Source organism: Palaemon carinicauda, chromosome 3 (assembly GCF_036898095.1).
Source record: "Palaemon carinicauda isolate YSFRI2023 chromosome 3, ASM3689809v2, whole genome shotgun sequence".
Taxonomy (NCBI): domain Eukaryota; kingdom Metazoa; phylum Arthropoda; class Malacostraca; order Decapoda; family Palaemonidae; genus Palaemon; species Palaemon carinicauda.
The window spans coordinates 148,521,146-148,536,145 of NC_090727.1; the positions used below are offsets into that span (position 1 = coordinate 148,521,146).

Here is a 15,000-nt window from a genome sequence, read left to right on the forward strand (position 1 = left end):
TAATTTAATACTTCTCCACTCATCTCCTACAACGTGCTTCAAAGTCCTCAGCCATGTAGGCCTGGGTCTTTCAACTCTTCTAGTACCTTGTGGGGCCCAGCTGAACGTTTGGTGAACTAATCCCTCTTGGGGAGTGCGAAGAACATGCCCAAACCATCTCCATCTATCCCTCATTATGATCTCATCCACATATGACACTCGAGTAATCTCTCTTATAGTTTCATCTCTAATCCTGTCCTGCCATTTAACTCTCAATATCCTTCTGAGGGCTTTGTTCTCAAATCTACTAAATCTATAGGAGATCATTTCATTGGTATAACATGACTTATGTCCATACAATAACACCGATCTCACTAAACTGATATATAGTCGGATTTTTATATGTAATTTTAGGCGATTTGATTTCCTAATTTTACCTAACCTAGTAGGCTTCAATAATCATATTCTTTGAAATACAATTAGCTTCAAATATCACAAAACTACTTTGGATCTCTTAGAAGAAATTGTCTTGTTGTTTTACCAGCTGGTCGGACAGTGTCGGGTCATACCAATCGTATGCATGAAGCTTGTTCGACTTTATGAAACAAACAGAGCAATTTACTTTATCAGAATTATCAGGATAATCATTTAGGACAATAACTAAGTGGCTATACTTTATTGGGGTAATTTTTATGAGCGATTTCTTCCCTTAGACACAATTCACATGAGGTAGACCTTTATTAATGAAGACCATTATCATAAGCTCTGTTCTGGAAATTATTGATGAATATCATTAAATAACATCGTCGGTGTTCATGCATCTCTGTGTTATTTCTCTTGGCTAAACTTACGTTCTTTATAATAATTTCCTATTCGTGACTTTCATGAATACAAGTTAGGATGAGATTTGTTTTTAAATCTAAATTTCTGAAATTTTGAGGAACATAGAAGACTGAAAAGGTTTTTCGTCATTTTATCAATTTGTTCCTGTACGCGGACACCCTATAGCATCATATTGAACACGTAATGGCAGCAAATTATACTTAATTAGTATATAAATACTTAAAGGATTCAGTCACACAGCAGAACATATCTTGACTTGGGAAACTTTTCTTAGTGTCTCACGTGTATTGGTGGAGTATCAGTAATTCTTTACTTTGAATATTGCTGATACGAATCATTTAGATATTAGATTATTCATATTACAAAAGATTATAAGACTGAACAACCGTATTAAGAAATAATTTATGAAATATAACAATGAATGTAACGTCATGGCGTCTGAATATATCCTTCCACAGAAAATGGTCACATTATCACATAACTGAGTTACGATTTGCAGAGATCAAACGTCACAAAATGAACTATGCAAATAGTTTATATCTGGTGTGAAGAATAGATCTAATTGAGATGGAAAGATAAGAACTTTCTGGTTCCTCGTTATTGATTAGTGAACAAAACAGACGTTCAAAAAGAAATAATAAAAAAGAAAAAAAAAAATTGCATAAGCTGTTCTGGGATGTTCTTACCTTCTGTCATCGACTGGTGTAAGAACTCGGTGGTGTTCCTCAGGCGGAAAAAATATTGTTGAAAAATTACACGAAAGTTAAATTGCATCCAGCGACCACTGAGCGAAATTTCCTTTACAATAATGAAGTCCAAAAGGATCAATGATGAATTTGGAAAACACTTTGAGACGAACTTTTTGTTTTAAACATGATAAAAGTAGAGGCCAAAAAAGATTGAAAAATATAAATAATTGTTTTAGTTTTGGCATTGCAAATAATGAAGACGATTTACAAGTTTAAGAAATGTCAATAATTCGATGGATTTTGGAGTTCCAATTGTCAGAGAATGTATTCAAGACACTGCAGTGTCAGTTTTTGTTTCCTCTTGTTATATTTTTAAGTTTTACGGTAAGGTTATTATTATTATCATTATTATTGGAACAATCCTGAAAAATATACTAGGCGTTTAATTACAGTTTTACATCAACGTCTATGAATATCAAAACGAAACCCAAGAACGTAACAGACATTATGTTGAGACTTTACAAGCCGACGCTGGACAGTGTTGTAGATCGTGGCCTGGTATTATTTATATCATCATTCGACTGCTTGAAGTATTCTACCCCGACAGACGTGACAAACGTTTGTTAAGTAGATTTATATCATGTTCTTTAGCAGCTTTATAGAATGCCACCACTCGTCAGCTTGACAGAGTTACTGTACATGGCCAGGTTGATCAGAAAATGTTGTTCCTCGTATTTCAAGAAAACGGCCCAGAGGATTTACAGAACGTTGCTTTGTAACTTGACTTTGAATGTTGTGCAACAGCATTCGAGTGCAGAGAATCTGAGCATCAATCCTTGAGTTGAGAGCTAGGTTTCTGACAAAGCAGAATCCTATGGAAACTACTTCCTCCAGGGTCACGCGTTGGATGGACTTCAGGAAGGATACTAATTTACGCAATAAGCTTGTGTTGTGCAGAGACGGAAGTGGCTTGATAGCTAGGAGAGGAGAGAGAGCAAGCAAAATGAAAGTGGTGCAGCGTATTTGGAAAGGGTTGACGTGCTACTTTGAAAACTTTTTATCAGTCATTAGAAACAATTTAGTGGATTTAAGATGGCTTTGCATTGAAACGGTAACTATTTCAACAGTCAAAGAATGAAATAGACTGACATTTTATTTAGGGGAAAACAAACGAAGACAAGTCAGAGGGCAGCACCTTTCTGACCTTGAAGAGATTTAGCAATGTATATTTCCCATTAAAAAAAACTTTTACATTCACTTTGGGTTAGCATACATTCACTGGGTTTGCTGATTCAGAGGTAGTAGGTTGGCCAGGGCACCAGGCCCCCATTGAGATACTAGAGTTATGGGGTCCTTTTGCAGGCCAGACAGTACTACATTGGATCCTTCCCTCTGGTTACAGTTCATTTTCCCTTTGCCTACATATACACCGAATAGTCTGGCCTATTCTTTACAGATTCTCCTCTGTCCTCATTCAGCTGACAACACTGAGATTACCAAACAATTCTTCTTCACATAAGGGGTTAACTATTGCACTGTAATTGGTCAATGGTAGAAGAGACTCTTTAGCTATGGTAAGCAGGTCTTCTAGAAGGATACTCCAAAATAAAACCATAGTTCTCTAGTCTTGGGTAGTGCCATAGCCTCTGTACCATGGTCTTTCAATGTCTTAGATTAAAGTTCTCTTGCTTGAGGGTACACTCGGGCACACTATTCTATCTTATTTCTCTTCCTCTTGTTTTCTGAAGTTTTTATAGTTTATATAGGAATTATTTATTGTAATGTTACTGTTCTTAAAATCTTATATTTTTCCTTGTTTCCTTTCCTCAATGGGCTATTTTCCCTGTTGGAGCACCTGGGCTTATAACATCCTGCTTTTCCAACTAGGTTTATAGCTTAGCAAGTAATAATAATAATAATAATAATAATAATAATAATAATAATAATAATAATAATAATAATAATTCGTTTACAAGATTCAAACTGCATTTGCTGACAGACGTAATCGGAAAATACAAAACTTGGATTGATTGATTTTTGAGTGTTCTGGCATCCTGACATCGAAGGTCATTGACCCGATATCGTTTGTTGCAATACAAAACTTGTAGTGTGTGTGTGGGGGGGGGGGGTTTAACAACAGCAAATATCTTGATTCTTCGTTTATTTTTCAATTTTGTATTATTTAATATAACAAATAATTTTGAATATATACAAATCAATATTGTCGACGAGAAGTTGAGACAAAGATGTTATGAATTCGTTTATTCGAAGGTGACTCCCAGAGCTCTCTGTTCCTCAGCGAAGCGGATCTGCTCGATGGCGTGGGCGGGGAGTGGGTGGGGGGTGGGGAGGATGTCTCCTGAGGGCTGGAAGCCGTTCTCGTTGGCGATGAAGCGAATCTCGGCGAAGCCTCCGTCAGCCAGAGGAAGACTGCAAGGCACAACACAGCATTAGCATAAAGCTTCCACCACTCACAGTTAGAGAATCAAAATAAACAGTAATGTCTCTTCAATAAAAAACAAATCAGGTTAATTAAGGTGACCTGGGACTTACAGGTAGACTCCCTCCATGTTGACCTGGCCCTCGGAACCTGGGGTTCCAGAGACCTGCATGGAGATGCCGTTGTCGGCCTCGAAGGCGTAGTTGAAGTTTCCGTCTCCTTGGTCGACGCGTTCGTCCCTCAAGATGGCCACCACAGGGCCGTCTCCCTGAGGCTTGGGGGCGGCGGAGGCCAGGGCGGCGAGGCAGAGGACGAAGACCTAAGGATGTAGGCACTAGTGTATAGCTTTGCTAAGTCTTTAAGTCATAAGAAATTATATATCTGACGGGAACAGAAAAAGGAAAGAGTATCCGAATTACTTACAGCCTTCATGGTGGATCGGAGTCGTGGAACTGATGCCTGCAGAGGATCGACGTCCCCTTAAATACTAAAAGGGAAGACGAGGTGGGGGGGAGGGACTAAGGCAGGTCCATGGAGGCTATGCCAAAGGTCAGCAAAGGTGGTGGAGGGTATAGGTGGGTACGAGATGAAGTAACTTGGAAGAGCGAGAGGGACAAAATTGAATTGACGACTTCCGGATGATCCCTCGATGCAAGAATTGAAATATACAGTAAACTTCTTCGAAGATGTTTTGGTCAACTAGAGATGTTTATAATCCTGACCTGAGACTGACCCGATTGCAATTGAAAGAATTCAGGTGGCAATGGATGACGTGACGATATTTCAGGGGATATGGGTATTAGAAGGGGGTGAGGGTAGGGGGGGGGTTTATGGTGGTTATGATTAATATAAGGAAATGGTGTACTGTAAGGGATTGGAACGGGAGTTTAACTGTACTAGGGACAGATTTTTATGATACTATCAAGGTCTTGAGATATGTATAAACATACACAAAAATTTCAAATATAATATATATATATATATATATATATATATATATATATATATATATATATATATATATATATAAATATATATATATATATGTGTGTGTGTGTGTGTGTGTATATGTGTGTGTTTATGTGTTTATATAACTTAGCTGCATCTTATTATTCTCCGGATCTTGTTGCAAGACGACAGAGGATATGTCTGTTTAACGATCTGGAGCTTCAACTTCCTTTCATTTTCCACGTGTAATGATGATTTCATGAAGATGACCAATGAAAGTCACTTCACAGCAAAAGGTCTTGAATTAAAGATAATGAAATACATATCCCGATCTTCCGACGTTTTACACTTCATTCACTTTCATGCAAACGAAATGAAAACGTCAAAACAGAGACTCACATACTTGGGTATTACCTTTTGTAGTATACATTGTTAGAAGTAATGAGTTAATAACACTATCATTTAGAAATGCGTCATTATTAATATCAAAGGTTATTAATGCATATACATTGTAATTACAGTACCGTTTATTGAAAAAAAATCGTCACTGATCAATTACAAATAGAAGGGTTAAGGATATAATACGAAATGAGTCCAAACCACAAGAAGTAAATAAAATATAAATGATTTCGAAATCTGTATTGGGATGGAATAAAGTAAGGGAATATTTATATTCTTCTCATTACAATGTCGTTAATGGTTCAATAATCCATATTTTAAGCAGTGTGTAACAAAGCTCCCCTTACGAATTTAATTTCGATTTAAAATAACTATTTTATAACAGCAATCCTTGCTAGTACAAGACTTCAGAAATTGATATCTTATTAATCTGCTGATAACATTCTTATGACTTCCGACGGATTCCCTAAATGTGTATCTGAAATCTTTCAAGAATTATTACTGGTTCAGCGGGAGTCATGGTGTGCGTGCAACTCAGTAGCCTCAGCAGGATCGAGTGGATGTTACTGTCTCTCTTCTTAACCTGCTTAGGCGTCTGCGCTTTGTCAAGAAAATCATCAGTAACATTTATCCCGCAGTAATGTCTCTCTCTCTCTCTCTCTCTCTCTCTCTCTCTCTCTCTCTCTCTCTCTCTCTCTCTCTCTCTCTCTCTCTTTTTTTTTTTTTTTTCTTTTTAAGATGTTCTTCTCACCGGGTTGTGGTACCCTACTAGAACGTCTCTGTCTGACAATCTGCTTGACGGGAGTTCGAAACCGCTCAGGCTCGATAGTTTCTAGCAATGTCTGCTATCTCACCATCTTTGTGAGTTAGGAAGCCTATCTTCTACTTGCTGAGTCATCAGTAGCCATTGGCTGGCCCTCCCTGGTCCTAGCTTGATGGAGGCTTGGGTGCTGATCATATGCATCCATGGACAGTGTCCTGCCCCTTACCTCTGTAACTCACGAGTGACCTTTAAACGGACACTGCTTATTACAGGATCCTTGCAAGATATGATACGCCAATTGGAAAAGTACACTGTACTTCACATTACAAAATCATCATCATAATTTCACCTCTTTTACTCATCTGAACGTGATATAGAGTTCTGGTTGTGTCCGATTAATAAAACAGGAAAATGTGTTTATAAACGAAAATCTTATTCTATTGACCTCTTCAGAAAAGAGCGTTGCTTCACTCGGCAGAAAAACGGTATTCCGGTATTCGTCGTCTTTGTTTTAGCTTTGAGGTAAACTACAGTATTCTAATACTGGTGTACGCGAGCCGACAAAAATGACTGCTAAATATTTACTGTAGATAGATAGGCACCCACACGCAACCCTCTCTTACCAGGGTATGACTATTCCCTCTCCTCAAGCCCCGATGAACGGGGAGAGCTGACCGTGACATATAAATATTTCTACGATATCCCTACGACACAAATGCAATCTTTCTTACAAATCTTTTAGCATAGAGATTAATAAAGATTTAGTGAATAAATAAATCTACAATTAATTGGAAAATTATCAGGTAGAGAGGTAAACTCGCATCGTTTCAGCTTTTCGTGTTGTTTAAATTGCGTAACTATTATCCGAAGACGACGGCAGAGAAGATTAATTATACGATGCCTTCCTAACTGGTTCTTCAAACAGGTTTGAGATGATATCCCAATGATAATGGAAGGTTTTTTTCCAAGGCAAAGTTTTTTTTTCTTTATGAGCTTCACATGACGATTTTACTTCTGAGGATATTCTGGCTCTATAATCAAAGTTTCTTTTCGGAAGGTTTTTTTTTTTTTTTACATTTAGCTCTTTTGATTCAATTCATAAAAATAATATTCTTTTTTCAAAATTCTATCGTTCGTTTTGAAGTCCTGACTTGGTTGATAGAAGCATTTGCTAAGCTATTCTACCGCGAAGGACTTTTCTTTGACTTTTTCAGATTCTAATATAATTATCATAATAATCCTAGAAAATTATAAAAACGACTTTTTATTTTATTTTCAAGCCACCTTTTCCATTTTGAATCTGCAACAGTCGTTTCCAGAAGTATTCAATGTACAGACTGTGGATGTCTTCTAAGGACTTCAGCCTACCCCCCAATTTTGGTCATCTTTATTTCACTCGTCATCTGTAATTTCAAAACCCAATATATGCAGTCACTTAAAAAACAGGAATTCATCATCTCCTACGCCTATTGCCGCAAAGGTCCTCGGTTAGATTTCGCCAGTCGTCTCTATCTTGAGCTTTAAATTTAATACTTCTCCACTCATCTCCTACTTCGTGCTTCACAGTCCTCAGCCATGTAGGCCTGGGTCTTCCAACTCCTCTAGTACCTTGTGGGGCCCAGCTGAACGCTTGGTGAACTAATCCCTCTTGGGGAGTGCGAAGAACATGCCCAAACCATCACCATCTACCCCTCATCATGATCTCATCCACATATGACACTCGAGTAATCTCTCTTATAGTTTCATTTCCAATCCTGTCCTGCCATTTAACTCTCAATATCCTTCTGAGGGCTTTGTTCTCAAATCTACTAAATCTATTGGAGATCATGGCTTATGTCCATACAGTAACACCGATCTCACTAAACTGATATATCGTCAGATTTTTATATGTAATTTTAGGCGATTTGATTTCCTAATTTTACCTAACCTAGTAGGCTTCAATAATTATATTCTTCGAAATACAATTAGCTTCGAATCTCACAAAACTACTTTGAATCGCTTAGAAGAAATTGTCTTGATGTTTTACCAGCTGGTCGGACAGTGTCGGGTCATACCAATCGTATGCATGAAGCTTGTTCGACTTTATGAAATAATCAGAGCAATTTACTTTATCAGAATTATCAGGATGATCATTTAGGACAATAACTAAGTGGCTATACTTTATTGGGGTAATCTTTATGAGCGATTTCTTCCCTTAGACACAATTCACGTGAGGTAGACCTTTATTAATGAAGACCATTGTCATAAGCTCTGTTCTGGAAATTGTTGATGAATATCATTAAATAACATCGTCGGTGTTCATGCATCTCTGTGTTATTTCTCTTGGCTAAACTTACGTTCTTTACAATCATTTCCTATTCGTGACTTTCATGAATACAAGTTAGGATGTGATTTGTTTTTAAATCTAAATTTCTGAAATATTGAGGAACATAGAAGACTGAAAAGGTTTTTCGTCATTTTATCAATTTGTTCCTGTACGCGGACACCCTATAGCATCATATTGAACACGTAATGGCAGCAAATTATACTTAATTAGTATATAAATACTTAAAGGATTCAGTCACACAGCAGAACATATCTTGTCTTGGGAAACTTTTCCTGGTGTCTCACGTGTATTGGTGGAGTATCAGTAATTCTTTACTTTGAATATTGTTGATACGAATAATTTGAATATCAAATTATTCATATTACAAAAGATTATGCGACTGAACAACCGTATTAAGAAATAATTTATAAAATATAACAATGAATGTAACTAAAAATCATGGTGTCTGAATATATCCTTCCACAAAAAATGGTCACATTATCACATAACTGAGTTACGATTTGCAGAGACCAAACGTCACAAAATGAACTATGCAAAGAGTTTATATCTGGTTTGAAGAATAGATCTAATTGAGATGGAAAGATAAGAACTTTCTGGTTCCTAGTTATAGATTAGTGAACAAAACAGACGTTCAAAAAGAAATAATGATAATAGAAAAAAAAAAAAACTTGCATAAGCTGTTTTGGGATGTTCTTACCTTCTGTCGTCAACAGGCGTTAGAACTCGATGGTGTTCCTCAGGCGGAAAAAATATTGTTGAAAAATTACACGAAAGTTAAATTGCATCCAGTGACTATTGAGCGAAATCTCCTTTACAATAATGAAGTCCAAAAGGATCAATGATAAATTTGGAAAAGACTTTGAGACGAACTTTTTGTTTTAAACATGATAAAAGTAGAAGCCAAAAAAGATTGAAAAATATAAATAATTGTTTTAGTTTTGGCATTGCAAAAAAATGAAGACGATTTACGACTTCAAGAAATGTCAATAATTCGATGGATTTTGGAGTTGCAATTGTCAGAGAAATATTCAAGACAGAGCAGTGTCAGTTTTTGTTTCCTCTTGTTATATTTTTAGGTTTTACGGGAAGGGAATTATCATTATCATTATTATTGGAACAATCCTGAAAAATATACTAGGCGTTTAATTACAGTTTTACATCAACGTCTATGAATATCAAAACGAAACCCAGGAACGTAACAGACATTATGTTGAGACTTTACAAGCCGACGCTGGACAGTGTTGTAGATCGTGGCCTGGTATTATTTATATCATCATTCGACTACTTAAAGTATTCTACCCCGACAGACGTGACAAACGTTTGTTAAGTAGATTTATATCATGTTCTTTAGCAGCTTTATAGAATGCCACCACTCGTCAGCTTGACATAGTTACTGTACATGGCCAGGTTGATCAGAAAATGTAGTCCGTCGTATTTCAAGAAAACTGCCCAGAGGATTTACAGAATGTTGCTTTGTAACTTGACTTGGAATGTTGTGCAACAGCATTTGAGTGCAGAGAATCTGAGCATCAATCCTTCACTTGAGAGCTAGGTTTCTGACAAAGCAGAATCCTATGGAAACTACTTCCTCCAGGGTCACGCGTTGGATGGACTTCAGGAAGGATAGATACTAATTTACGCAATAAGCTTGTGTTGTGCAGAAACGGAAGTGGCTTGATAGCTAGGAGAGGAGAGAGCGCAAGCAAAATGAAAGTGGTGCAGCGTATTTGGAAAGGGTTGACGTGCTACTTTGAAAACTTTTTATCAGTCATTAGTGACAATTTAGTGGAATTAAGATTGCTTTGCATTGAAATAGTAACCATTTCAACAGTCAAAGAATGAAATAGACTGACATTTTATTTATGCGAAAACAAACGAAGGCAAGCCATAGTTCTCTAGTCTTGGGTAGTGCCATAGCCTCTGTACCATGGTCTTTCACTGTCTTAGATTAAAGTTCTCTTGTTTGAGGGTACACTCAGGCACACTATTCTATCTTATTTCTCTTCCTCTTGTTTTTTCTGAAGTTTTTATAGTTTATATAGGAATTATTTTTTGTAATGTCAGTTTTTAAAATCTTATATTTTTCCTTGGTCCTTTTCCTCACTGGGCTATTTTCCCTGTTGGAGCCCCTGGGTTTATAGCATCCTGCTTTTCCAACTAGGGTTATAGCTTAGCAAGTAATAATAATAATAATAATAATAATAATAATAATAATAATAATAATAATAATAATAATTCGTTTACAAGATTCAAACTCCTTTTGCTGACAGACGTAATCGGAAAGTACAAAACTTGGATTGATTGATTTTTGAGTGTTCTGGCATCCTGACATCGAAGGTTATTGACCCGATATCGTTTGTTACAACACAAAACTTGGAGTGTGTGTGTGTTGGGGGGGGGGGGGGTTAACAACAGCAAATATCTTGATTCTTCGTTTATTTTTCAATTTTGTATTATTTAGTATAACAAATCATTTTGAATATATACAAATCAATATTGTCAACGAGAAGTTGAGACAAAGATGCTATGAAATTGTTTATTCGAAGGTGACTCCCAGAGCTCTCTGTTCCTCAGCGAAGCGGATCTGCTCGATGGCGTGAGCGGGGAGTGGGTGGGGGGTGGGGAGGATGTCTCCTGAGGGCTGGAAGCCGTTCTCGTTGGCGATGAAGCGAATCTCGGCGAAGCCTCCGTCAGCCAGAGGAAGACTGCAAGACAACACAGCATTAGCATAAAGCTGCCACCACTCACAATTAGAACTTCAAAATAAACAGTAATGTTTCTCCAACTGAACACAAGACCTGGGTTAATTAAGGTGACCTGGGACTTACAGGTAGACTCCCTCCATGTTGACCTGGCCCTCGGAACCCGGGGTACCGGAGACCTGCATGGAGATGCCGTTGTCGGCCTCGAAGGCGTAGTTGAAGTTTCCGTCTCCTTGGTCGACGCGTTCGTCCCTCAAGATGGCCACCACAGGGCCGTCTCCCTGAGGCTTGGGGGCGGCGGAGGCCAGGGCGGCGAGGCAGAGGACGAAGACCTAAGGATGTAGGCACTAGTGTATAGCTTTGCTAAGTCTTTAAGTCATAAGAAATTATATATCTGACGGGAACAGAAAAAGAAAAGTTTATCCGAATTACTTACAGCCTTCATGGTGGATCGGAGTCGTGGAACTGATGCCTGCAGAGGATCGACGTCCCCTTAAATACTAAAAGGGGAGACGAGGAAGGGGGGAGGGAGTAAGGGGGTTCCATGGAGGCTATACCAAAGGTCAGCAAAGGTGGTGGAGGGTATAGGTGGGTACGAGATGAAGTAACTTGGAAGAGCGAAAGGGACAAAATTGAATTGACGACTTCCGCATGATCCCTCGATGCAAGAATTGAAATATACAGTAAACTTCATCAAAGATGTTTTGGTCAACTAGAGATGTTTATAATCCTGACCTGAGACTGACCCGATTGCAATTGAAAGAATTCAGGTGGCAATGGATGACGTGATGGTATTTCAGGGGGATACGGGTATTAGAAGGGGGTGTGGGTAGGGGGGTATGGTGATTATGATTAATATAAGGAAATGGTGTACTGTAAGGGATTGGAACGGGAGTTTAACTGTACTAGGGACAGATTTTTATGATACTATCAAGGTCTTGAGATATGTATAAACATACACAAAAATTTCAAATATAATATATATATATATATATATATATATATATATATATATATATATATATATATATATATGTGTGTGTGTGTGTGTGTGTTTGTGTGTGTGTGTGTGTGGTTATGTTTATATAACTTAGCTGCCTCTTATAATTCTCCGGATCTTGTTGCAAGACGACAGAGGATATGTCTGTTTAACGATCTGGAGCTTCAACTTCCTTTCATTTTCCACTTGTAATGATGATTTCGTGAAGATGATCAATGAAAGTCACTTCACAGCAAAAGGTCTTGAATTAAAGATAATGAAATACATATCCCGATCTTCCGGACGTTATACACTTCATTCACATTCACGCAAACGAAATGAAAACGTCAAGAGACTCACATACTTGGGTAATATCTTTTGTAGTATACATTGTTAGAAGTAATGAGTTAATAACACTATCATTTTGAAATGCGTCATTATTAATATCAAATGGTTATTAATGCATATACATTGTAATTACAGTACCGTTTGTTGAAAAAAAATCGTCAATAATTAATTACAAATAGAAGGGTTAAGGATATAATACGAAATGAGTCCAAACCGCAAGAAGTAAATAAAATATAAATGATTTTGAAATCTGTATTGGGATGGAATAAAGTAAGGGAATATTTATATTCTCATTAAAATGTCGTTAATGGTTCAATAATCCATATTTTGAGCAGTGTGTATCAAAGCTCCTCTTACGAATTTAATTTCGATTTAAAATAATTATTTTATAACAGCAATCCTTGCTAGTACAAGACTTCAGAAATTGATATCTTATTAATCTGCTGATAACATTCTAATGACTTTTGACGGATTCCCTGAATGTGCATCTGAAATCTTCCAAGAATTATTACTGGTTGAACGGGACTCATGGTGTGCGTGCAACTCAGGAGCCTTAGAAGGATCGAGTGGACGTTACTGTCTCTCTTCTAAACCTGCTATTATCTCTCCTCTTGCTTAGGCGTCTGAGCTTTGTCAAGAAAATCATCAGTAACAATTATCCCGCAGTTATGTTTCTCTCTCTCTCTCTCTCTCTCTCTCTCTCTCTCTCTCTCTCTCTCTCTCTCTCTCTCTCTCTCTCTCTCTCTCTTTTTTAAGATGTTCTTCTCACCGGGTTGTGGTAGCCTACTAGAACGCCCCTGTCCGACAATCTGCTTGACGGGAGTTCGAAACCGCGCAGGCTCGATAGTTTTGTGACGGGCCGAGAGAAGGTTGTGAACTCAAAGGCAGGATGCAATCAACTGAGTTGTTTATTAAGGAACACTCTCCTTTATATACAAAACATCAAGGCAACAGGAAAATACATGTTCGAGAAAGTGACAATATTACAGAGGAAAACCAGACATGAATTTTCATGTTCGTTTTAGTGCGAGGGAAGAGCGAAGATACAAGCATAATATATACAAAAGGAATTATGTACAATTGTGTGACACACGGTTGGTACATGGCTCCCCCTCTAAAAAATGACATACTGAACATTTTAAATAGGTGCCCTGAATCTGGAGAGGTAGTAGTAAAAACTGCGCCGATTAGCGGCAGTTAGTGGCTGTAGAAGTCGATGGTTGGGGTGCGAGCGAGTGGTGGATGATGGGTGGCTGTGTTGTTAGCTACGAAAGGAGAGAGCTCAAGCATAATGAAATTGGTGCAGCGTGTTTTTGAGGGGTTGGCGTGCTACTTTGAAAACATCTAATCAATTATTATTATTATTACTTGCTAAGCTACAGCCCTGGTTGGAAAAGTATAATGCTATAAGCCCAGGGGCTCCAACAGGAAAAATAGACCCGGCGAGGAAAAAACAATGAAAAATTAAAATATTCTAAGAACAATTCAACATTAAAATAAATATTTTATATCATCTATAAAAACTTTAACATAAGAGGAAGAGAAATAAGATACAATAGTGCCCGAGTGTAGCCTTAAGCAAGAGAACTCTAACCCAAGACAGTGGAAGACCATGGTACAGAGGCTATGGCACTACACAAGACTGGAGAACAATGGTTTGATTTTGGAGTGTCCTTCTCCTAGAAGAGCTCCTTACCATAGCTAACTTCTACCCTTATTAAGGGGAAAGTAGCCACTGAACAATTACAGTGCAGTAGTTAACCAATGAGATAAGAAGAATTGTTAGGTAATCTCAGCGTTGTCTGGTGTATGAGGACAGAAGAGAATATGTAAAGAATAGGCCAGACTATTCTGTGCAGGTGTAGGCAAGGGGAATATGAACCGTAACCAGAGAGAAGAATCCAATGAAGTACTGTCTGACCAAAGGACCTTATAACTCTCTAGAGGTAGTATCTCAACGGGTGGCTCGCACCCTGGTCAACCTACTACCCTTATTAGAACCAATTTATTGGAATTATATTTTTTGCACCGAGACAGTAATCAGTTCAACGGTCAAAGAATGAAATAGACTGACATTTCATTTATAGGAGAACTAATGAAGGCAAGTCAGACGGTACCGCCTTTTGAACTTGAAGAGATTTACCAATGTAGATTTCGTATTTGAAAAGACTTTTACATTCTCTTTGGGTTAGCATATATTCATTGGGTTTGAAACATTCACTGGGTTTACTGATTTGTTCTCAAGATTCAAAGTGCTTTTGCTGACAGTTGTAATCGCAAGGTCGATACATGTAGCCCTTGCGTAATAGGGAAGTACAAAACTTGGATTGAATGATTGATTGATTTTTGAGTGTTCTGGCATCCTGACATCGAAGGTCATTGACCCGATATCGTTTGTTACAATACAAAACTTGTAGTGTGTGTGTGGGGGGGGGGGGGGAGGGAGTTAACAACAGCAAATATCTTGATTCTTCGTTTATTTTTCAATTTTGTATTATTTAATATAACAAATCATCTTGAATATATACAAATCAATATTGTCGACGAGAAGTTGAGACAAAGATGCTGTGAATTCGTTTATTCG

General features: G+C 37.7%; 3 protein-coding genes and 1 pseudogene across 3 annotated transcripts in view; all 4 read right to left on the bottom strand.

The window, feature by feature from the left end:
• Hakai (E3 ubiquitin-protein ligase Hakai) overlaps positions 1-15,000 on the bottom strand; it is a 263,961-nt gene that overhangs the window by 136,151 nt on the left and 112,810 nt on the right. The window lies entirely within an intron of this gene.
• Positions 3,704-4,398, bottom strand: LOC137637925 (cuticle protein AMP4-like). The gene is made up of 3 exons (XM_068370033.1): positions 4,375-4,398; positions 4,065-4,270; positions 3,704-3,941 (listed from the first exon to the last, which is right to left on the bottom strand). The coding sequence occupies exons 1-3, from the start codon at positions 4,381-4,383 to the stop codon at positions 3,773-3,775; spliced, it is 384 nt and encodes a 127-aa protein (XP_068226134.1). The 5' UTR covers positions 4,384-4,398; the 3' UTR covers positions 3,704-3,772.
• Positions 10,816-11,589, bottom strand: LOC137638618 (cuticle protein AMP4-like). The gene is made up of 3 exons (XM_068370867.1): positions 11,526-11,589; positions 11,216-11,421; positions 10,816-11,092 (listed from the first exon to the last, which is right to left on the bottom strand). The coding sequence occupies exons 1-3, from the start codon at positions 11,532-11,534 to the stop codon at positions 10,924-10,926; spliced, it is 384 nt and encodes a 127-aa protein (XP_068226968.1). The 5' UTR covers positions 11,535-11,589; the 3' UTR covers positions 10,816-10,923.
• LOC137638614 (cuticle protein AMP4-like) overlaps positions 14,878-15,000 on the bottom strand; it is a 1,029-nt pseudogene continuing 906 nt past the window's right edge.